The sequence below is a fragment of the Oncorhynchus clarkii genome, chromosome 13 (genome assembly GCF_045791955.1).
Source record: "Oncorhynchus clarkii lewisi isolate Uvic-CL-2024 chromosome 13, UVic_Ocla_1.0, whole genome shotgun sequence".
Lineage (NCBI taxonomy): Eukaryota > Metazoa > Chordata > Actinopteri > Salmoniformes > Salmonidae > Oncorhynchus > Oncorhynchus clarkii.
Window position 1 is genome coordinate 56,601,548 of NC_092159.1, and position 24,176 is coordinate 56,625,723.

At 41.9% G+C, this 24,176-nt stretch overlaps 1 protein-coding gene across 1 annotated transcript; it reads left to right on the plus strand.

The window, feature by feature from the left end:
• Positions 1 to 524: 524 nt before the first annotated feature.
• On the plus strand, positions 525 to 21,939 carry LOC139365149 (cyclin F). Its single transcript, XM_071102581.1, has 17 exons — positions 525 to 699; positions 1,618 to 1,772; positions 2,188 to 2,294; positions 2,429 to 2,496; positions 2,630 to 2,826; positions 3,673 to 3,726; positions 6,117 to 6,221; positions 6,389 to 6,466; positions 9,980 to 10,134; positions 10,465 to 10,629; positions 11,042 to 11,165; positions 11,388 to 11,568; positions 12,192 to 12,279; positions 14,524 to 14,623; positions 15,184 to 15,317; positions 18,044 to 18,225; positions 19,149 to 21,939. The coding sequence occupies exons 1-17, from the start codon at positions 687 to 689 to the stop codon at positions 19,625 to 19,627; spliced, it is 2,385 nt and encodes a 794-aa protein (XP_070958682.1). The 5' UTR covers positions 525 to 686; the 3' UTR covers positions 19,628 to 21,939.
• The last annotated feature ends 2,237 nt before the right edge of the window (positions 21,940 to 24,176 follow it).

Below are 24,176 nucleotides of genomic sequence, written 5' to 3' on the forward strand. Positions count from 1 at the left end.
AAAATTGTAATTAATAGCAATTACACAATAAACATTTTTAAGAAATGTGTTTTTATTAAATTAATTATCTCGAGTAATACTGTATTTTCTTGTTAATGTCTCTTTAAATATGGTACGTTTAAAACGTAAATTATGACTACTACATATCCCAAGTTTCAATCCAAGAGGCCGGGCGCTGGCCGACGTCATCGTGTTTGGTTACCCCTTTTACCAATAAAATGCATCAATTTGGAAGCGCGTACTTCGAAAATGGTTTCATATTATCCAATCAGTGGTCTTTATTTAATTATTTGTAACGACAAACCAATCGAAGTTGTCGTTCTTCTCCTAGACGAATCGGAAGCTCGTTAGATAATAGCTGGGCGTACTCGTTTTTCGCCAATGAAATCGAAGTTGATGTTTAAACTCTGCGCGCGGGCGGTGCTTAGCAAATTTTGGGAGGATCTCAAAAGTTGAGAGGGATGCATGCATGGATTTGAATTCATGCTATTAATTTCACAACACCCCATCAAGCTAGACAGCGCTCTCAAGCTGTCTTTTTGAATTAGACAAATTGATAATTCATTGGAATTACCATAGTTTATAACACAAGTTATATTTACTCGTATTTTGTTCACTGTCAGCTTTGTGGTTGCACAACTTAAACACTAGGGAGCTTGCTGTATTTAAGGTGATCTCTCCACGAAATGAAAGTAAGCGGTAAGTATCTCCGACTCAATTAGCTACGGTGTGAATGTGCCATCTAACATGTAAACGTTAGGTTAGAGAACTTGCATTGTGTTAGAGTGGATAGCATGAAAGTTTTATAGCTACAGTAGAAAGCTGACTTGCTAACGTTAGCCGCTAACTAGCCTGCTAGCTAGCTATCTGTTATGGTTTGCTGATGTAATGATGGCTAGTTAGTTAGCTAGCTACTGGTACACAGCTTGGTGCCAGTACAAGAGCCAGTCGTTAGTTCAGTGGCTAACGTTATAAATGTGCCTTATTTGAAACTAAAGCATTCGTAACATTTATATCATAGTTAGCTGCGTTGTAAAGTCATTACATTTGTGTGGTTTTGAAAGCCCCGCAAATAGATAATTAACTTTTTTGGATTTAAATCTAAGAAGCTTTACAGTAGATGTTAAATGTACCTAGTTTTGAGGAGGGAAATTTGGGCGCTGAGTTAAGCTGAACTCAAACATTAGCCAGAACTTGGCCAGCTAATTAGTCAAAATAGATTCCATTGGTTATAACTACCGATATATCATAAAATTAATAATATATAAATTATATATAACTGGGTCACTTTTGCCTAATTTGATTTAGTTTGAGCCAGCAAGCTGTAGCAAACGTAAACTGACTTTCAGGTGTGAATTACTGTCTCTTGTGCAGCATATAGATGAGAACTGTAAACAAATACTATTGAATAAACAGTGTATGAAACAATGTCAGTAATAAACGGTGTCCCACAGTTGGAGACTAAATGTATGGGGGCACTGTGTGAGTAGGAGTTAGTTTATTTGGAGGGTCAGTTGAGTTGGAAAGAGGGAGTTTTTTTTGCGGTTGATGGGTATCTGTATCTAAAATGGCAAGAGTGATTTAAAAAAGAAGTGTACTTCTCCCTCTCATCTTTAGTGCTACACTGTCGTTGTTCCAAATGCTTCACGGTTCCAGCACGGAAGCGGGTCCGGAAGCGTGTTCCAGCCCTAACACTGCTGTCTCTTCCCGAAGAGGTGCTTCTGTGTGTGCTCCAATGCCTCTCTGCTGAGGACCTGCTGGCTGTCAGAGCTGTGAGTCTCACAAACACACACACGGTCTTGTTTAACTAATCTTGTGGAGGTATACAATTCAGTCCCATTTAAAATCCAATTTTCCCTAACATTAACCTGAACCAAATTTTGGTTTGTTTACTATTATTGTGGGTACTTCTGGTCCCCGCAAGTTAAAGACGTAAACACACACACTCTCTCTAACAATTGAACAGCCTCTGGAGTAAACATAATTTGAGGGAGTCTCTTCTGAACATCTTGTCACCACCTGAATTGGTGAGTCACAATGTGTATCAGTCTCCTCCTGTATACTCCTCCTTTAGCATGTATAAGGAATGTTATGTTTACTCAGTTATTGAAAGGAAGAAGAATATTTTGAACATGCATGGAGGATTGCCATGTTGGAGGCTAACTGAGGCATTCTGTTATCTCCCAGGTACACTCTCAGCTCCGTGACATCATTGATAACCACTCTAGTGTTTGGGCCCGGGTCAGTTTCAGGGATACCTGGCCATCCCCCAACACAGTCTGGCTCTTTGAGAGGTAGGATGGACTCCTCCCACACCCAAACCCTGACCTCGACTCTGTACATCTTCCAATGTCAGTTTCACATGAGGGAGACTGAAAGTGCGCATACATACCCTAATATGTTTCTCGGTTTCTGTGTCCTCTTTCAGGGCCGCAGAGAAGGGGAACTTCGAGGCAGCTGTAAAACTAGGGATTGCATATTTGTACAATGAAGGACGTAAGTCTCACTGCACTTGTCATCCATTGTTTCTCATTGAATTGGTTATGAGGTTGCTCAGTGATTGACATTGACCAAATCACTTAATCACAAATTAATTCCTGTATAATAATTACCCTCTTCTCTGTCCCAGCGTTGCTGAGTGATGAAGGGCGTGCCGACGTGTGCGGCCGGAAGGCGTCCCAGTTCTTCAGCCTGGCGGAGAGCCTGCGTTCCCCTACCGCCGACCCCTTCATCTGGGTGTTCATCCGCCCGCCCTGGTCCCCCACTGGGAGCTGCTGCAAGGCTGTGGTGTTTGACAGGCTCAAGGCGGAGTGTGAAACCAATGTGGTAAGTGTTTACCAGGCTAGGCCTGGTTGAGCTTGGCTGGGGAGATGGGCAGCCATTGACACAGCCAACCTCAGCAACCATCACTGTCCTCTCCCTTGGTTCCTATTGGAAAAACACACGTTTAGTATAATTAGAGGGCTGTTTTACCCATAGAAATATAATGAGTAATGTTGAATCTGTTTCTATGGTTGTGCCTTCCTGGTTTATTCACTCAGAGCTGTCCATCGTCTTTCCATCCATTATCAACACTGATTAAGATGTGTAAAGGCGGCAGGTAGCCTAGGGTTTTAAGAGGGTTGTGCCAGTAACCGAAAGGTTGCTGGTTCGAATCCCCGAGCCGACTAGGTGAATGCGCCCTTGAGGAAGGCACTTAACCCTAATTGCTTCTGTAAGTCATTCTGGGTAAGAGTGTCTGCTAAATTACTAAAATGTAGGCATCACACTGCATGGGAAGAAAGAGGTGCATTCGGAAACCTGTTGCTACCAAAAAAAGTCTGCCGAAGGCCAACAGGACCTTGGTAATGAAGACAAATGGGGAAAGACTTATGCTGCTTTGTGCAACGCTGTGTCTCGCCCCCCATTTATTTCTGACCAACGGACCCCGCCTTAAAGTTCCACCCCTTACAGCCTGTTTTTTCCTGTCCTCTCTTGTGGTGCCCTGCATGTATCGCCTCTGTTTTGTCCATTTTTATAAATAGACGAGCCTGTCTTTGCTCAATGGAATGAATGGACTTTAATGAAAAATCCAATGTTTCTATAAAAATAGTTTTGTAGACTAAGGTTGCGCTCTAACAATGCTTTCATTAGGCTACATTTTCACATTTTGCTGTTTTTTATTTTTTGTAGGAGAGGAGGGGTACGTTGCTGCACTGTCTGGCCAGAGTCCTCCAGCTTTTTGATGTAAGTGTACACACACCACTGCAAGTCTTCCAGAAAGGCAGAGGCGTTAGTGTGGTGATTTCTGTAGTGACAGCCGTCATCCATTTCTATGGTAACCAAACCAAAACACAGTTCGTTAGTTTCTGATGAGGCTGTGAAGACACTGTCGCCTTCTAGGCAGCCCTGCTGGTCATCAGCCCAGTTAGGATAAATGTTTTCTCCCTCTTCTTCACTGATTGATTGCTTGCTACGCACCTCATTGTTTCTGCTCTCACATGAACCCACACGGATCTTTTAAAGCAGCTTTGTTTCAGTAATAATTTTACATACCAACAATTCTTGATGACTCTCTGACATTCATTCAGGGGTTGTTATGTGTGTGTGTACAGTTGAGGTCAGCAGTTTACGTACACTTAGTCTGGAGTCTTTAAAACACGTTTTTCAACCACTCCACAAATGTTTTTGTTCACAAACTATAGTTTTTGCGAGACGGTTAGGACATCTACTTTTTGCATAACACAAGTAACACTTGGGGACACTTGCGTCCCACTTGGCCAAAAGCCAGGGAAAATGCAGCGAGGCAAATTCAAATAAAATTATATAAAAATCAACCTTTCATTAAATCACACATGTAAGATACTAAATTAAAGCTACACTCATTGTGAATCCAGCCAACATGTCAGATTTTAAAAAGGCTTTTCGGCAAAAGCATAAGAAGCTATTATCTGATGATAGCACAACAGTAAACAAAGAGTAGCATATTTCAACCCTGCAGGCGCTACACAAAACACAGAAATAAAATATAAAGCATGCCTTACCTTTGACCAGCTTCTTTTGTTGGCACTCCAATATGTCCCATAAACATCACAATTGGTCCTTTTGTTCGATTTATTCCGTCCATATATATCCAAAATGTCCATTTATTTGGCGCGTTTGATCCAGAAAAAAACAGCTTCCAATTTGCGCAATGTCACTACAAAATATCTCAAAAGTTGCCTGTAAATTTTGCCAAAACATTTCAAACTACTTTTGTAATACAACTTTAGGTATTTTTAAACGTTAATAATCGATCAAATTGAAGATGGGTCTATCTGTGTTCAATACAGGAAGACAACAAACCAACGCTACTTTTCAAGTCTTGCGCAACTCTCAACAGTGTTACGCAGTTCCTAGATGGCCGTACTTCTTCATTGCACAAAGGAATAACCTCAACCAAATACCAAAGACTGATGACATCCAGTGGAAGCGGTAGGAACTGAAAACAAGTGAAAATATTGTTTCCCAATGAGAACTCACTGAACAGACAGAGACCTAAAAAAAAAAAAATCTGAATGGTTAGTCCTTGGTTTTGCCTGCTACATAAGTTCTGTTATACTCACAGACATGATTCAAACAGTTTTAGAAACTTCTGAGTGTTTTCTATCCAAATCTACTAATAATATGCATATCTTATATTCTTGGCATGAGTAGCAGGAAGTTGAAATTGGGCACGCTATTTATCCAAAAGTGAAAATGCTACCTTAAGAAGTTAAAGCTTGGTCGCAAATGGGTCTTCCAAATGGACAATGACCCCAAGCATACTTCCAAAGTTGTGGCAAAATGGCATAAGGACAACAAAGTCAAGGTATTGGAGTGGCCATTTCAAAGCCCTGACCTCAATCCTATAGAAGATTTGTGGGCAGAACTGAAAAAGCATGTGTAGGCAAGGAGGCCTACATACCTGACTCAGTTACACCAGCTCTGTCAGGAAGGGGCCAAAATTCACCCAACTTATTGTTGGAAGCTTGTGGAAGGCTACCAGAAACGTTTGACCCAAGTTAAACAGTTTAAAGGCAATGCTACCAAATACTAATATAGTGTATGTAAACTTCTGACCCACTGGGAATGTGATGAAAGTAATTAAAAGTTGAAATGAATCATTCTCTCTACTATTATTCTGAGTATTTAATGTGCTGGATAGAGAGGAGTATTTAATGTGCTGGATAGAGAGGAGTATTTAATGTGCTGGATAGAGAGGAGTATTTAATGTGCTGGATAGAGAGGAGTATTTAATGTGCTGGATAGAGAGGAGTATTTAATGTGCTGGATAGAGAGGAGTATTTAATGTGCTGGATAGAGAGGAGTATTTAATGTGCTGGATAGAGAGGAGTATTTAATGTGCTGGATAGAGAGGAGTATTTAATGTGCTGGATAGAGGAGTATTTAATGTGCTGGATAGAGGAGTATTTAATGTGCTGGATAGAGAGGAGTATTTAATGTGCTGGATAGAGAGGAGTATTTAATGTGCTGGATAGAGAGGAGTATTTAATGTGCTGGATAGAGAGTAGTATTTAATGTGCTGGATAGAGAGTAGTATTTAATGTGCTGTTTTAAACACTGACTATTGAAACCTGGTTTAATCTGTGTTTCAGGAGGAGGACAAGCGCGCCGAGGCCCTGACACTACTTGAAGAGTCGTCTCAGTCGGGCTGTCTACAGAGTGCTTACCTGCTTTGGGAACATAACCGTAAAACCGCAGTGAGTTTCCCTTCTCTCTGGTTCTCCACATCTCAAAAGGCTTTGTTAATGTTACAATGTATGTTGTGTAGTTAAAGGGTGTAAAATGTGAAATAAAACCCCTGTTGTGTTGATGTTAGTCAAAAAACTACCTCATAACGTACTGTGGTCCTGTGCTGTCTTCTCAGATGGCCGACCCAGGCAGGTATCTCCAGTTCATACGCACGCTCAGGGACTACGCAGCCAAAGGATGCTGGGAAGCACAGGTGTGTGTCTATTTGGCTTTGTTTACAGAGGCAGGCCAATTCTGATTTGTTTATATATAAAATCAGCTGTTTCCAGCTACAATAGTCATTTACAACAACGTCTACACTAATTGATATTTGAATGGACCAAAAAATATGCTTTTCTTTCAAAAGCAATGAAATGTCTACGTGACCCCGAACTTTTGAATGGGTGTGTGTGTATAATCAGCAAAAAAAGGAACGTTCTCTCACTGTTAACTGCGTTTATTTTCTGCAAACTTAACATGTGTAAATATTTGTATGAACATAACAAGATTCAACAACTGAGACATAAACTGAACAAGTTCCACAGACATGTGACGTGATTGAATGTGTCCCTGAACAAAGGGAGGGGAGGTCAAAATAAAATGTAACGGTCAGTATCTGGTGTGGCCACTAGCTGCATTAAGTACTGCAATGCATCTTCTACTCAGACTGCACCAGATTTGCCAGTTTTTGCTGTGAGATGTTACCCCACTCTTCCACCAAGGCACCTGCAAGTTCCCAGACATTTCTGGGGGGGAATGGCCCTAGCCCTTACCCTCTGATCCAACAGGTCCCAGGCGTGCTCAGTGGGATTGAGATCCGGGCTCTTTGCTGGCATTGCAAACACTGACATTCCTGTCTTGCAGGAACTCACGCACAGAATGAGCAGTATGGCTGGTGGCATTGTCATGCTGGAGGGTCATGTTAGGATGAGCCTGCAGGCAGGGTGCCACATGAGGGAGGAGGATGTCTTCCCTGTAATGTACAGCGTTGTGATTGCCTGCATTGACGACAAGCTCAGTCTGATGATGCTGTGACTCCGCCCCCAGACCATGACGGACCCTCCACCTCCAAATCGATCCCGCTCCAGAGTACAGGCCTCGGTGTAACGCTCATTCCTCCGACGATAAACGCAAATCCGACCGTCACCCCTGGTAAGGCAAAACTGTGTGGTCTTGTGACGGTGGGTTTATGCCCATAGGTGACGTTGTTGCCGGTGATGTCTGGTGAGGACCTGCCTTACAACAGGCCTACAAGCCCTCAGTCCAGCCTCTCTCAGCCTATTGCGGACAGTCAGAGCACTGATGGAGGGATTGTGCATCCTGGTGTAACTCGGGCAGTTGTTGCCATCCTGGACCTGTCCTGCAGGTGTGATGTACAGATCCTGTGCAGGTGTTGTTACACGTGGGCTGCCACTGCGAGGACAATCAGCTGTTTGTCCTGTCTCCCTGTAGCACTGTCTTAGGTTTCTCACAGTATGGACATTGCAATTTATTTCCATGGCTACAGCTGCAGTCCTCATGCTTCCTTGCAGCATGCCTATCACACAGATGAGCAGGGACCCTGGGCATCCTTCTTGTGGTGTTTTCAGAGTCAGTAGAAAGGCCTCTTTAGTGTCCTCGGTTTTCATAACTATGACCTTATTTGCCTACCGTCTGTAAGCTGTTAGTGTCTTAAGCACCGTTCCACAGGTGCATGTTCATTAATTGTTTATGGTTCATTGAACAAGCATTGGAGACGGTGTTTAAACCTTTTACAATGAAGACCTGTGAAGTTATTTGGATTTTTACAAATTCTTTGAAAGACAAGGTCCTGAAAATGGGACTTTTTTTGTTTGTTTTGCTGAGTGTGATATATATATATATATATATATACACACATACATACATACATATATATATATATATATATACACATATATATATATATATATATATACACATACATACATACATACATACACACTTCCATTCAAAAGTTGGTCATTTAAATATTCCTTGTTTTTGAAAGAAAAGCAATAAAGGTTTGTCCATTAAAATCACATCAAATCGATCAGAAATACAGTGTAGACATTGTTAATGTTGTAAATTACTACTATTGCTGGAAATGGCTTTTAAAAAAGCCAACTGTTATATGGAATATCTACGTAGGTGTACAGGGGCACATTATCAGCAACCATCACTCCTGTGTTCCAATGCCACGTTGTGTTAGCTAATCCAAGTTTATCATTTTAAAAGGCTAATTGATCATTAGACAACCTTTTTTGCAATTATGTTAGCACAGCTGAAAACTGTTGTCCTGATTTAAAGAAGCCATAAAACTGTCCTTTAGACTAGTTGAGTATTTGGAGCATCAGAATTTGTGGGTTCAATTACAGGCTCAAAATGGCCAGAAACAAATAACTTTCTTCTGAAACTCGTCTATACTTGTTCTGAGAAATTAAGGCTATTCCATGTGAGAAATTACCAAGAACCTGAACAGCTTGTACATTTCTGTGTACTACTCCCTTCACAGAGTAGCGCAAACGGACCCCAACGAGAATAGAATGAGTGGGAGGCCCCGGTGCACAACTGCGCAAGAGGACAAATACATTCGTGTCTAGTTTGAAAAACAGATGCCTCACAAGTCCTCAACTGGCAGCTTCATTAAATAATACCTGCAAAACACCAGTATCAACATCAACCGTGAAGAGACGACTCCGGGATGCTGGCCTTCTCAGCTATATCTCAGACTGGCCAATTAAAAGGAAATGATTACTATGGGCAAAAGAACAAAGACACTGGACAGAGGAAGATTGGAAAAAAAGTGTTATGGACAAACTAATCTAAGTTTGAGGTGTTTTGATCACAAAGAATATTTGTGAGATGCAGAAAAGATGATGGAGTGCTTGATGCCATCTGTCAAGCATGGTGGAGGGCATTGTGATGGTCTGGGGGTGGTTTGGTGGTGATAAAGTGGGCGATTTGTACAGGGTAAAAGGGATCTTGAAGAAGGAAGGATATCACTCCATTTAGCAACGCCATACCCTGTGGACGGTGCTTAATTGGACCCAATTTCCTCACACAACAGGACAATGACCCAGCTCCAAGCAATGCCATAACTGTTTAGTGAAGAAGCAGTCAGCTGGTATTCTGTCTATAATGGAGTGGCCAGCACAGTCACTGGATCTCAACCCTATTGAGCTGTTGTGGGAGCAGCTTGACCATAAGAAGTGCCCATCAAGCCAATCCAACTTGTGGGAGGTGCTTCAGGAAGCATGGGGTGAAACCGCTTCAGATTACCTCAACAAATTGTCAACTAGAATGCCAAAGGTCTGCAAGGCTGTAATTGCTGCAAATGGATGATTCTTTGACAAAGCCAAGTTTGAAGTACAAATCATTATTTCTAACCTCTTGACTCTATTTCCTATTCATTTCTGATGGATAACAATGACATTTCTAAGTGACCCCCAAATATTTGTACGGTTGTGTGTCTATCTCTCCAATGGCATAGACATGATAATGTAGCCGTTGACTAGAACAGGCAGCCCAAATCCACACAGACAAAATATATGGTTTTGTTTATTCTCCCAATCATTTAAAGTGGATTAATCATTGAGGATGTTACTGAGCACAGGTGGTGTTTTCTTTTTAAACATTCTCCCTCCTGTTGAGCTTGCTTGGCAAGCCTGGCATGACTTTTGACCTGTGCCCTTTGACCCTTTCTCTGTGTGTGTGTGCACACTTCCAGCTGTCCCTGGCCAAGGTGTGCAGCAGTGACAACCCGCTGGGTCTGGAGCAGAGGGCCTGTGCCGACCTTGTGGCCCAGCTGTTTCGCTCCTGTCCCCCTGTGCCCCGACGCAGGGCGGAGGAGGTGCTCCGACAGGGCATCAACGACACCATGAGGTAACCTGGTTTGGTCTGGAACTGACTGTACCCTCACTGAAGATCACTTGACTTCGTACCAATTGTGTTGTTTTATCAATTTTGGTTAAGGGCAAAGATTCTTTATTTGAAGGGGCTTTCAAAATTCTAAGCACTCTTAATGACTTGCCTAGTAAAATATAGGTACAAATAAATAAAATGCTATTTACTATCATAACCACATTTTTCTAGGTACATAACATTATTAATCTCTCTCCTGTGCCTCTCATCTCCCCTCACTAGGTACATTAGTGTTTATCTCTCGTGTGTCCCCCCTTCTCTAGGTACATAACAGTATTCATCTCTCTCTAGATACATCCTGGTGGACTGGTTGGTGGAGGTAACGACCATGAAGGACTTCTCCAGCCTGACCCTCCACGTGACGGTGGGCTGTGTGGACCGCTACCTGGCCCTGCGCTCCGTGCCCAAGGCCCGCCTGCAGCTGCTGGGCATCGCCTGCATGGTCGTCTGCACGCGGTACGAGACAGAAAAACGTTGGAGGTGGATGTAGCATCATTCGGGTTGGAACGTTCCTGTAATTTTCCCAAAATGCCCAGGTTTTCCACAAATCCTGGTTGGGAATGTTGCATCCTGCTTATTCCTTCCTGATTTTGGGAAAGTAGCTGGATTTTTGCAACCCGAAGCATGATACAAACTAGTCAGTATTTTATCCTCTGTAGTCTGCCCCGATGTACAGTACTTCTGTATTCACTGGATCAGCTTTAGCTAAAGGCGGGTGCTCAAGTGCCACAACACCTCTTTCTGAGGGGTTTTCAATGTTCAGAATTATGAGACTGTACGGAAACCAGCGTTATATTTACTGGACTAGTTCAGGTCGTCCCTCCCTGTTTCAGTCTGTTTTCTGATGACCCACGTCTCCTTCTCCTAGGTACATCAGTAAGGATATCCTGACCATCCGGGAGGCGGTGTGGCTCACAGACAACACCTACAAGTATGAGGACCTGGTCCGCATGATGGGGGAGGTCATCTCTGTGCTGGAGGGCAAGATCAGGGTGAGTGGAGTAAACACACGCAGTCTATACCCATCTTATGTCAACATGTTTAGTCTGCCCTGATGATGGCACCTGTGTTTGTTTCATCAGCTTGGGTTAAAGGCATCTGTTGAAGTGAAAATATTTTTTTGGGGTGGGGTGTTCAAAATGATCAACTCTCTTTAGTCCTGTCTAGTCATTTTTATTTCTATGAGTTCAACTCATTTGGTGTTGTCTCAGCAGACTCCCACTCTGCTGGACTACGGCCAGGTGCTGCTGTCTCTGTTACCCCTAGAGCGGCTCAGTGTCCACCTGTTCAGCTACTTGTGTGAGCTCACCTTGCTCTACTCAGCCCTCACTACATACTCCTCAGCCCACCTGGCCAACGCCATCCTGCTGCTCACACGGGCACTGCACCACTACGGTAAGGCGGGCAAACAGGCAGTCTACGGTTGCGTCCCTGTAGTGCACTATATAGGGAGTAGGATGCCATTTGGGACACAGGCCATTTGTCTTCTAAACTCTGTCTACAAACTGATATGTAATCTACCCCGATGATGTCTTTCTGTATTCACTTGATCAGCTTCGAACTGAAGTGTAACAAAAACATCTTTCTGAGGGGGTGGTCTTCAAAATGGAGAGTTATCTAAGTGCTGTATCCCCAGTCCCAAGGGAGTTGCTCAGTAACCATACATGACACACACACACACACTGTTGACCTAGGTTTTCAAGCACCCCTAGAGCAGTGGTATTCAAACCTTTTCAGCAGGGACTCCATTTTTCTTCCCAGCAGAACTTCTGGGGATCACATTATTTTCAACATTTCTTGCAACCCCAATTTTTTGGGGGGCCAACACTGTAGTTCCCTGTTACCCACCCTTTGAATACCTAGTCTAGTTCATCAGCTTCTCATTAAAACTTCTGAGGCGTTATTTTAATATTTGTTGAACAGTTGGACGTCATATCAGTCTTGATGCTCTAGTGTGTCGCCTTGACCCCTGCTCTAGTGTGTCGCCTTGACCCCTGCTCTTCCTCTCTGCATTGCAGCTCCCATCTGGCCCATCCAGCTGGCTGAGTATACAGGCTTCTCCAAGCAGGACCTGGTCCCCTGCACTTTACTACTCTATGTCAAGTGGTAAGTTATAATACCACGGACGTCCTAGAAATCACTATAACCGGTTATTAAACAGTTATATATGCATACTAGATACAAGGGCTAATGTTAGTCTGGGTTAGAAAGTCTGTCCTCTCTTCTACTGTTCTTTCTCCAATCGTTGTTCCCTCTATTTCTCTCCCTTGTAATCCAATGCCTGACAAACAAGGGGTGCTCGCTGGCTTGACTTTGTTCTCATGAGGGTTACCAAGGTGATAGGCATATTGGTGGAGGAGGGTGGGTGTGTAGCTGTGAAAGCAAAACACACAACCCTCACGCTCTACTGCTACACATACACTGTAAAAGTTGATTGGCTAGAGAGATTTGACCTCGGGTGTCAAATCTGTGTCAAGCTGATAGTTCGAAGATGTCAGCAATTACATACTAGAGAGAAGAAAATCCTCCGTACTGCAATTGCCAGTATGGCTTGTTTTATGAAGTTTACACATCGTCCAGCCTTAGTCTAAGAGCTTTTGTGGCTGTTCATTGTTGACTGAAACCAAGCTGTTTCTATTTTAGCTTGCCTGCTGGTTGTGGTAGTAAACAACCTTGTTAGCATGCAGGCTAGCTGTGGTGAGTATCAATAGCCCCTTTTCCTGGAGATCCCCATTGTCCCTCAGCAGCCCATCCTGCTATCAATTAGTATTCTAGCAATTAGCATTTCTCCCCCTTTTTTTCATTCCGTTACTAGTTAACACAGCCACAAAGTAATAAACCCTGCCTATTAAAACAAATATATATATATATATAAACCAAACCTAAAACCACACTGCTAACCTTGTGCCCAATCCTAACCTTGTATGTTTATAGCTAATTTTACTTTGGGGCTGTGTTATCTAGTGGAAGAAAAACAATTCTGGGAAGCAGCAATGGGGGAATGACAGACGGCGGTTAGTTGTGCTAATTCACTAGTCGCTAATTAGCGCTGTCAGCGCATGATTAGAACAAATCATTAGCTTGTTTAAGATGTTTTATACTTGTAGTCTTCGTTAGGGGGAATAAGGCAACACTAGTACATGCAGGTGTGTTATTTATAATGTGTTTGTGAGAAGACATCTTTATATAACTTACTGAGATGTTTTTTTTCCATTCCTCGGTTCGTCATCCACACACAGTAGTCAATGTGAAGTGCTATTTAAAGGACTTCTCCAGTATTATTACAATCCTGAAGTGTTCTCTGGGCACCATTACTGTAGAACCCCCCTGCAGGTCAGAAAGGTAGCAGTTCTGATGAATGCCATGCTTCTTTTCAATATGAGTGTGATTTCCAGCAGGTGAGGAATGCCAATCTCTATAGTGATTTTAGTTGAAGAGATGAAAGGTTGTGTTTTGGTCCTCTTAGCCCTTTTGATCAGGCTGTGCTTTCTGTCTGTGTGGTAGGTGGTTTTTACCACATGGGTGGGTAAGACTCCGCCCACTCACAATCTCCCCCCCCCCCTCTCCTTCACGTCCCCGGCAGGAGGGCTGTCCGTTGCTGTCTCATTATAAAGCCAGTAAAATGCACCGACCGCTGTTTGTCTTTCACCACACACGTACAGAGGCCAGCTCCTGCTGTTCTACGTTTTCCCTCTGCAGTTCTTTGAGCACACTGTAGAAAATCACATGAAGTCACATACTTATAAAGACAAATGAACAAAGTAGTGTGGTGATTTCTTAGACTGTTGCTAGCCAGCGCTGCAGATAGACAAATTGGACAATGGTATTGATTACAAGATCAGGTTGTTTGTTTGTTTGTGGCTATGTCCTAAATGGTATCCTATTCCCTAGTGCACATGTTTTCCAAGGTAGTGCAATGTGTAGGGAGCCATTTGGGACGCAGACTATCTGCTCCTGTTAACCACGACGTAGATCATCATTAGCAAAGGGCCACAGTGACCCTGATGCAGAGGGCCGTAGGGGTGGGGTGTTGGCTGGGATCGAAAGGTGAGTGGGAGGGAGCTGGACCTAGGGTGTGTGTGGCAGGGAGGGAGGGGGTGTGTTTGCTAAGGACTGTGTGTGTGGGGGATGACTCACCCTGCACCATACTTGTGTGAGTCAGACTAGTGGGAGGCACTGCACTTTATTGAAAACGTCCAATTTTCAAACAAAGTAATATCATATACTGATATGATTTCCCATTGGATGTAACACAGTTGAAAAACACAGACTGGATGATTAATCATGCTCCTCTCTTCTCTTTCATGTCTCTTTCTTCTCTCTCTTCTTTCTCCTCTCTCTCTCTGACAGCTTCAGTAAGGATGTACCCAAAGACTACAGGCAGATGTCTCTGACAGGTGTCAAGCAGAGGTTTGAGGATGAGGCCTACCAACACATCAGCAAAGAAAAGGTGAGCTTGTCATCTCCTGACATGGACCGGTGCCTTTTTCTAGTATGTCAAGGCGAAGTGCACAGTGCTGGGCTGCTGGCCTGGATATTCTCCTCTTGGCTGTACTGGTGGTGTGCACACCGTAGCAAAACTAGGGATGGGAATTGCCAGGGACCTCGCAATGTGACATTATCACGATACTTAGGTGCTGATATATGTATTGTGTATTATGTATCGGTGTATCGGTGTTCCAAACATTGGTCACTATATGTCTGCTACAGAGCGCATGAGAACGAGGTTTGATTGGGAAAAATAAATAAATAAATAGCTATAGGAGGAAAAAATAGTGAGGTTTTTGTACAGGTTCAGCCGACTAGTGCTAGCTAACGTTACCTAGTGTTCTTTCTTTTTTACAAATCAATATTTGGAGTCAAAATATCAATATAATGTTGTCCCCCCCCCCCATCACTAGGCAAAGAAAAACTAGATAGTACCTCTCAGTTGAAGAGCTTTGTCTTCCAGTTCGTGCCTAGGTAACACTACCCTAACCAGTGTGTTTGTGTACCTGTGTTCTCTCCCAGGTGATTGATTTCAAGGAGCTGTGTCAGGTCCTGGAGGTCCCGGAGGTGGAACCCTACATGGTGCTGCCCAGCCCCACGGGCCAGCCAGCTGACATCCACACCTTCCTCTCCTCCCCCTCCAGCAACAGCAAGAGGTGGGTTTCTACGTTAAGCCACTCAAATGTGAGAGCAATATAATGGTTACCGTGCTCTCTTTTATAGGCCAGGGAGGATTTTCCTCTGTCCAATCCTTGCCAAGTGTCTAGGCAGATTGTCAAAGCTAGGGGTTAATTTGGGATTGGGCAAGTGTGACCACTCTCACGTAGCCTTTTATGGTGGTTGTCCAGCGCTGGTCTCATCCAAAAAAGTGCTTTCAAACCAAACTTGTTTGTTTATGCTGTACTGAGTAATTACCATCTGCCCACTAGATGACCACAATAAATATTAAACTTTGTCATCCTTCATGACTTTATTAACACTAGATGACCACAATAAATATTAAACTTTGTCATCCTTCATGACTTTATTAACAATTTAAAAAACATTGATGAATAAACTAAGAAGACTCAGTAGCTCGGTTTCATCAAATAGGTTACATATTTTCATCTGCCCACTAGATGACCACAATAAATATTAAACTTTGTCATCCTTTATCCTTTATGACTTTATTAACAATTTAAAAAACATTGATGAATAAACTAAGAAGACTCAGTAGCTCGGTTTCATCAAATAGGTTACATATTTTCATCTGCCCACTAGATGACCACAATAAATATTAAACTTTGTCATCCTTTATGACTTTATTAACAATTTAAAAAACATTGATGAATAAACTAAGAAGACTCAGTAGCTCGGTTTCATCAAATAGGTTACATATTTTCATCTGCCCACTAGATGACCACAATAAATATTAAACTTTGTCATCCTTCATGACTTTATTAACAATTTAAAAAACATTGATGAATAAACTAAGAAGACTCAGTAGCTCGGTTTCATCAAATAGGTTACATATTTTCATCTGCCCACTAGATGACCACAATAAATATTAAACTTTGTCATCCTTTATGACTTTATTAACAATTTAAAAAACATTGATGAATAAACTAAGAAGACTCAGTAGCTCAGTTTCATCAAATAGGTTACATATTTTCATCTGCCCACTAGATGACCACAATAAATATTAAACTTTGTCATCCTTTATGACTTTATTAACAATTTAAAAAACATTGATGAATAAACTAAACTAAGAAAACTCAGTAGCTCAGTTTCATCAAATAGGTTACATATTTTCATCTGCCCACTAGATGACCACAATAAATATTAAACTTTGTCATCCTTTATGACTTTATTAACAATTTAAAAAACATTGATGAATAAACTAAACTAAGAAGACTCAGTAGCTCAGTTTCATCAAATAGGTTACATATTTTCATCTGCCCACTAGATGACCACAATAAATATTAAACTTTGATCCTTTATGACTTTATTAACAATTTAAAAAACATTGATGAATAAACTAAGAAGACTCAGTAGCTCGGTTTCATCAAATAGGTTACATATTTTCATCTGCCCACTAGATGACCACAATAAATATTAAACTTTCATCCTTTATGACTTTATTAACAATTTAAAAAACATTGATGAATAAACTAAACTAAGAAGACTCAGTAGCTCAGTTTCATCAAATAGGTTACATATTTTCATCTGCCCACTAGATGACCACAATAAATATTAAACTTTGTCATCCTTTATGACTTTATTAACAATTTAAAAAACATTGATGAATAAACTAAGAAGACTCAGTAGCTCAGTTTCATCAAATAGGTTACATATTTTCATCTGCCCACTAGATGACCACAATAAATATTAAACTTTGTCATCCTTTATGACTTTATTAACAATTTAAAAAACATTGATGAATAAACTAAGAAGACTCAGTAGAAGACTCAGTAGCTCAGTTTCATCAAATAGGTTACATATTTTCATCTGCCCACTAGATGACCACAATAAATATTAAACTTTGTCATCCTTTATGACTTTATTAACAATTTAAAAAACATTGATGAATAAACTAAACTAAGAAGACTCAGTAGCTCAGTTTCATCAAATAGGTTACATATTTTCATCTGCCCACTAGATGACCACAATAAATATTAAACTTTGTCATCCTTTATGACTTTATTAACAATTTAAAAAACATTGATGAATAAACTAAGAAGACTCAGTAGCTCAGTTTCATCAAATAGGTTACATATTTTCATCTGCCCACTAGATGACCACAATAAATATTAAACTTTGTCATCCTTCATGACTTTATTAACAATTTAAAAAACATTGATGAATAAACTAAGAAGACTCAGTAGCTCGGTTTCATCAAATAGGTTACATATTTTCATGCAAAAAAAAAAAAATCTGCACAAAGAAAATCCGTTTTTATACCAGTGGTGTTTCTGCCGAACGGCCTGCGTGATGATGTAGTGCACACTATCTACCTTTTGGCTAAACCTTTCATGTACCGAATAAAAATCTAAAGTTCAGTGCATTTCCATGGCATTTTCCACTTCACTGATTTTAGTTTTGTCAAAAAGCTGTGTTAAACAAACTATTCCTATCTGCAGGACATGAGATTATTATGGAGAAGACTGGGAATATTTCTTTTTGTCAAGCATCGATCATCATGTCAACAGAATAAGACCCTCTATTTCTTGGGAAGGAGCATCAAGCTCATCACTGTGCACTTTCACCACCCTGTGACATTCATCATAACTTCCATCTGTAGCCTAATAAACTGCATGGTTTCCCCAGTCCTAGTGAGAGGACCACCCACCATATCGCGTGACTCCAAGCTTACTTGGATAAATATGCTGTTTCTCTCCCCCAGGAGACGGGAGGAGTCCTTGCCTGTGCACCGAGGCAGCTTTGTGGCCACGCCCACGGCTGAACTGTCCACTCAGGAAGAGACCCTGGTGGGGGACATGCTGGACTGGAGCCTGGACACCTCCTGCTCTGGATACGAGGGGGACCAGGAGAGCGAAGGAGAGAAGGAGGCCAAGGAGGGAGAGAGTGAGTGGAGGGTATCAACTATATGAGTTCTGATCATTTATGATCAGCTCTTTACCAGGGGTGTATTCACTAGGAACCAAACAGGGAGGGACCTACCTGAATGTGTCCAATAAGAAACGCCTGTTTTTTTGTTTTCCATTGCAAAGCTTGCACTCATGAATACACCCCAGCCCTATCTAGAGATGGGTGTTAATGGAAGACCAGTGTCATGCTGGCCATTCTAACTGGTGAACTAGATGTAGTGACATCACTATGTACTGGAAGACATAGTCAGACATTATTCTCCTTATGTGGGTACAGACCAGACTGCTCAGAGGCAGACGCATGCAAAACGCAGCATCATATGATGCAAAATGCATCGTACCGGCGGCTGTATTTCTGTATTTGGAAAGTTGTATATCTTGAGAAATCTATTGCACAATTGTTTGACTACATCAGCAATGGACTAATGAAACAAATACAAAGTTTGTGTGACGTTTTCCTTTTAAGGCATCCATAATTCATAGTGACGGGGAGGAAATCGATAGTTGTGTATATCAATATTTCAGGATGATTAATATATCGATATTTGACTCCAAAGTATGGATTTGTAAATAAATGTAAAAACATAATTATTGACTGTAGCTAGCGCTAGTCGGCTCTACTGGCGCCAAAACTCCCGTAGCTTGTTTTCCACCTTTAAAAAAATAACAATGATCAATATATTTTCAGCTCTTTTTTTATTTATTTCCGTGACTGATCAAAACTCATTTTCTCATGTTCTCTTATCTGCAGCAGACATAGTGAGCAATATGTTGGCAACCTCAAATCGCAATACATATAGAATGTTAAATATATAATTGTGTATCATGATATCGTGAGGTCCTAATAATTGACACTCACTATGATATGCTGCCAAGCTAACAGTATCTTCTTCTGTGTAGCCTCTGTTCTGGCCATGACACTGGAGCTAGCAACGGAGCCCGAGGACTCCAAACTGCACTGCCGAGCGCTCTCCAGCGACGATGACAGTTTCTGTGAGGGGAACAAAGAGGAAGAGGAGTATGAAGGGGAGGGGAGCGCCAGGAGCCGACCGCGAGAGCCCCTCTCCTCATTCATCACAACCGAATTCCACAGCTCAGGCTACTCCTCCGTCCAGAGTGCCAGCCCTTCCTCCAATTCCTCTTCACTCCTGATGCCCTGCACCTTCACGGCGCTGCCTCCGGACCCCACTCCAGGCTCCGCCTCCAGCATCACAGTGGCTCTGCCCGGGTTCCGCCTCCTGGTGCCGGTGCAAAGACCCCGGGCTGCAGCTCGCAAACAGGTAAAGAGGAAGAACGCAGCAGCTCACAGCGGAGGGGAGAGGGAAGGGGAGGATGAAGAGGTGGTATATGCCTCAAGTGTAGGTTTCCTAAGCCTGTAAGCACTGACTTGACTCACCGTTGAATGGATTCAGATGATTTTCTACCACCCTGCCTCAACTTCACCCTCTTTTGCCATGGTCGTGTTCATTAGGCACCAAACTGAAGACAAACAGACCCAAAAGTAAAGGGACTACTTGGACTTGTCCAATAAGAAATGATAATTTCTGTCTCCTGTTGAAAAAGTTTAAATGTTCCTGCCCTAATGAACACGACCCAGGAGCACTGTTCTGTCGTTGACAATATTCTTCATTCCATGAAGGCCTGAAATCTGCACTGGTTCCTGGAACGCCATAAGATCACAAATACCTGTTGTAAGCTTTACACACAAACCCAAACGGTCTCTCCAGAATCTAGACTTTTTTTATTTTGTTACATTCCGCACGAGTAAACAGACATCTTCTGCTTGAGAAAGATCAGATGGCTCCCTCTCATATTTCACTGACTTCGCTTGTATCCCAAATGACACCCTATTCCCTATGTAGTGCACTACTTTGACCAGATTCGTACCAGATTCCTGTTCAAAAGTAGTGCACTGCATAGGGAAGAGGGTGTCATTTGTGAGACTACCTTGATCAGCCTAAAAACCATTGGAACAGCTCTTCACTATCCACCTCTTGACTTTGTTACAGTGCATTGATCCAGATTGTGTTCCGCGCTGGTCTCACACATTGACTTTTGCAACAACAACCTATCTCAGATGTCAAAGGATTGCAGCTACCACCTAAAAAGAGAGACACCTCATGGACCATTTTGAAATATGTCTGTATGAAGACTTTCACATGTGAAAAGAACCACAACCTGTATTGTTGACTGTATTTGATTACAATTATTAATCAATGCAACAGTTTTTTGTTTTGCTCTCTGCAACTCTTCTGATGTTGGGAGTTTCATGAATCCCCGTTTTATACCAGTGAAGAGATTCTGATATGCACTGCCTGTACAGAATGGTCAGGAGTTGGCTACTCTGTACTAGCCTGGGATCCAAACTGAGTAGTGAAACAAAGCCATGTTTAGTTTGGATTCCAGGCTCGATCTGTACTTTAGATATCTACTATTGTGTAGTCTAAAGCCTTATTTTGGGTCTGAATTTTCTCTGATCTATTTTTGTCATTTGTTTGTTCACATACCAAAGGTACTTTAAAACTTAATTGAGGGGACTATCGGTGGGTAAATAGCTTTTACCTGTAAAGGACTGATATGATAGTAATTCAAGCGTACGGAAATACATTCTTTTTTTCAGTTTTGTATGTACTGTACATGTGCTGCATGTACTGTACTGTTTAGAGTTGGAGCGCAGGAGAGAACCTATACTACAGGAACAAATCAATTCTACAAGCTTTAACAAGAGAAAGGTATTGTTTCATTCGAAAACAGCATAACATTTTGTAGAAGCAGAATATTTCAGTCATCCCCACCACCCCTAACCTTTGACCCCATAACACCTAATTTCATGGGTGAGAGCACATGATTGCATCTGTCTGTTAGAAACCACTAAAATTGATGCCCTAGAAATATAATAGATATAGATTGTATTTCTATGGTTCAATCATCAGTGATGTCATCTGAACATTGAGCCATGAACATTGACCAATGAGGTCACAGTTTAGTAACTAAGAGGTGCACAGTGCGACATGAAATTTGAAGTTCAGAACATCTAACAAGTTTTGTCGAAGCAAGTCTATTCGTTTTGCCCACCGTTTCTCCCAATGGGTTCGTCTTGAATGAGGTCTGGCACTTCTATTGAATAAGGAGCGTTTGTTTTTCCACAGTGATGTTTTCTATGCTTGAACAATCAACTACTAATGTTATTCCATTAAGTGGAGTTGCATTGCCTCCTTTTGGGGAAACGGAAGTGAAGACACTAAAAGGCAAGTGATTACTTGATGTGTTGATAAGTACTGTATGCCTACATCAGGACACGGAGTCCTTGGGCTCCGTCTGAAATGTCATCCTGTTCCATATGTAGTGCACTTCTTTTGCCCGCAGCCCCATTGGTCTCTGGTCAAAGTAGGGCACTGAATAGGGTGCCATTTCAGACACAACCCTTGTACACAAATGATTGTGACTGTAAATATGTTTTTAAAACTGTTAGGTCAGACTCTTTATATCCCTGGTCTGTTATGTACATATGTAAATGTGGCGGGGGGAGAAAGAACTGTGACAATATGCCTTTTACTTGAAATTGGATGATTGGTTTTGGCTTCATTCCAAGAAGGACACGTCTTTTTCTACATAAAGGTTGACATTTGGCTTGTTTTTTGTCTACAATGTACCATCAAGTAACTTGTGTGAAGATATTTCTGTGCACCCGGTATCAATTTCTATTAAAACAAGCATGTGGACTTGCAGATGTATGTGTTGAATATTTAGCTTTGACTGACACTCCCTCAACCTGTTCCACCCTTTTTAACTGCCCTGCCCAGGGAGCAGTACGACCGCCAGGGGGCCACACCCGGAGCGTTCACACACACATGCACTTGAATATTTTAATTGAACCCTTTAAGTAGGCAAGTCAGTTAAGAACATTCTTATTTACAATGATGGCCTACCCCGGCCAAACCCGGACGACGCTGGGCCAATTGTGCGACGCCCTATGGGAATCCCAATCAGGGCTGGTTGTGATACAGCCTGGATTCGAGCCAGGGTGTCTGTAGTGATGTCTCTAACACTGATATGCAGTGCCTTAGACTGCTGCGCCACTCGGTAGTTAAAAATACAGTATGTATGCACATGAATTTATGTGCAAAGAGTTGCACTGATGAGAAAGGGTTTATTTTCTTAATATCAAACTGATGGAAGTAAAGTATTCTTGCTTATATAATTATTGGACCATGCAATTGTCACAAGTTTAAATGACTATACAATAGCACCCTAGCTACAGAATACCCAGAGACACACAAGTTTCATGTCCCCAAATGACTCGTGTATTTCGAAAGAAAAGAGAACATACGGTTAGTGCTATTCGGGATCATTGGGACGTCCCGGGCAGCAAGGAGCCAACTAAAACCCCACACACAGCTGGTGTAGGGTCATGTGACAGTAGACAGGATCAGGTCACGTGATTGCATCTGTTGACGATTGTATCTGGATTTGCACAATGAATTCGGCCTTTCACTGTGTCTGGTGCAATGTCATCGCCTCCCTAACTGGCGTTTACTGAGTAAAAATACACACATTCACAGCCTAACGAACGCAACCCCGGGTGTTAAGTCGAAAGTAAACGGAGAGGACATGTAAAGCCATCGTTTTAAAAAGGAGGAATTGTATACGCTGACTAAGGAGAACCCATGAAGTTCACATATCGAGCCTTTCTTTTATAAGGTAAGGTTGCCTTGCATTTGGAATGATTCAATAAGGGTTTCATAACGTTATTTTGGGGAAAATATTTGTTTTGGACCTGCTTCACCAGTATTGGGGATTGTCGTTTGTCCAATCATTTAGGCCAAATAATTCGGTTGGACCAATAACGGTGAAGACCGGAGGGCATCATTTCTATAAAAAATACAGACGTATTATTTGCGTTACATCTATAATGTTTATATCAAGACCAACATCACTTGGATGTTTATCTTAGTTTAGTCAGCAACTGACGTTCAAATTTCACATGAACGACAAATCGTATATAATTACTGCATCAGCATTGCGTTTGTAAATGCATGAAAGGGGATACCTATTCAGTTGTACATATTTAGGCATTCAGTTGAAATGTGTCTTCCGCAGGTAATGTCCTTTGTCTATCCCTTATATAATGATTTAAAATTAAACATTAATAACTTAATTCTAGAGTTTAGACAGAGTATTTGTTGATTTAAATTATTTTGGGCCTAATATTAGGCCATGAAAGAGATGCATTTTTGAGATTAATGACACTGCTTTTTCTATCATACATTCGTCTTTAGTTAGATCTTCAGCACATAAACTTTAGCATGAAGACACTGCCTCTGAGTTTTATTCCCTACCTTCCTCACCCAATTAACTCTTATTATTCTGGTGTGACCCTCCGAACGTGACACAAGAAGACACACTGACCATTGGCAAGAAGTACACGGGTTGATAATTGTTTATAACTACCCTTTCACAGAGGAACCCTATTTCTTTGAGGCCAGTCACAACAGCAGTCCCTTTGTCTAAACAGAAAGACATAATCAGATTTGTAGTGCATTGGGGCATCCGCCATCCGCCAAAGCCAGATTCGTCTGTCGGACTGCCAGATGGTGATGCGTGATTCATCATTCCAGAGAACGCATTTCCAGAGTCCAATGGGGGCGAGCTTTACACCACTCCAGTCAACGCTTGGCATTGCACATCTTAGTTTGTGTGTGGCTGCTTGGCCATGGAAACTCAGTTCATGAAGCTCCCGACGAACAGTTCTTGTGCTGACGTTGCTTCCAGAGGAAGGTCGGAACTCCGTAGTGAGTGTCAGTACTGTGAGAAGGAACCCAAACCGGCTGCGCGCGTGCATACATTTATTTTGAAATGCACAAGGTCCTCTACTCTGCCAATTAATCCACACATATAATGGCCAACTGAATCGTTTCTAGTCATGTC

Coding starts and splice junctions, on each gene's coding strand:
- LOC139365149 (XM_071102581.1), top strand. Junction 1,773..2,187: donor ACCTGCTGGCTGTCAGAGCT/GTGAGTCTCACA, acceptor GTTATCTCCCAG/GTACACTCTCAGCTCCGTGA. Junction 11,166..11,387: donor TGCTGGAGGGCAAGATCAGG/GTGAGTGGAGTA, acceptor TTGTCTCAGCAG/ACTCCCACTCTGCTGGACTA.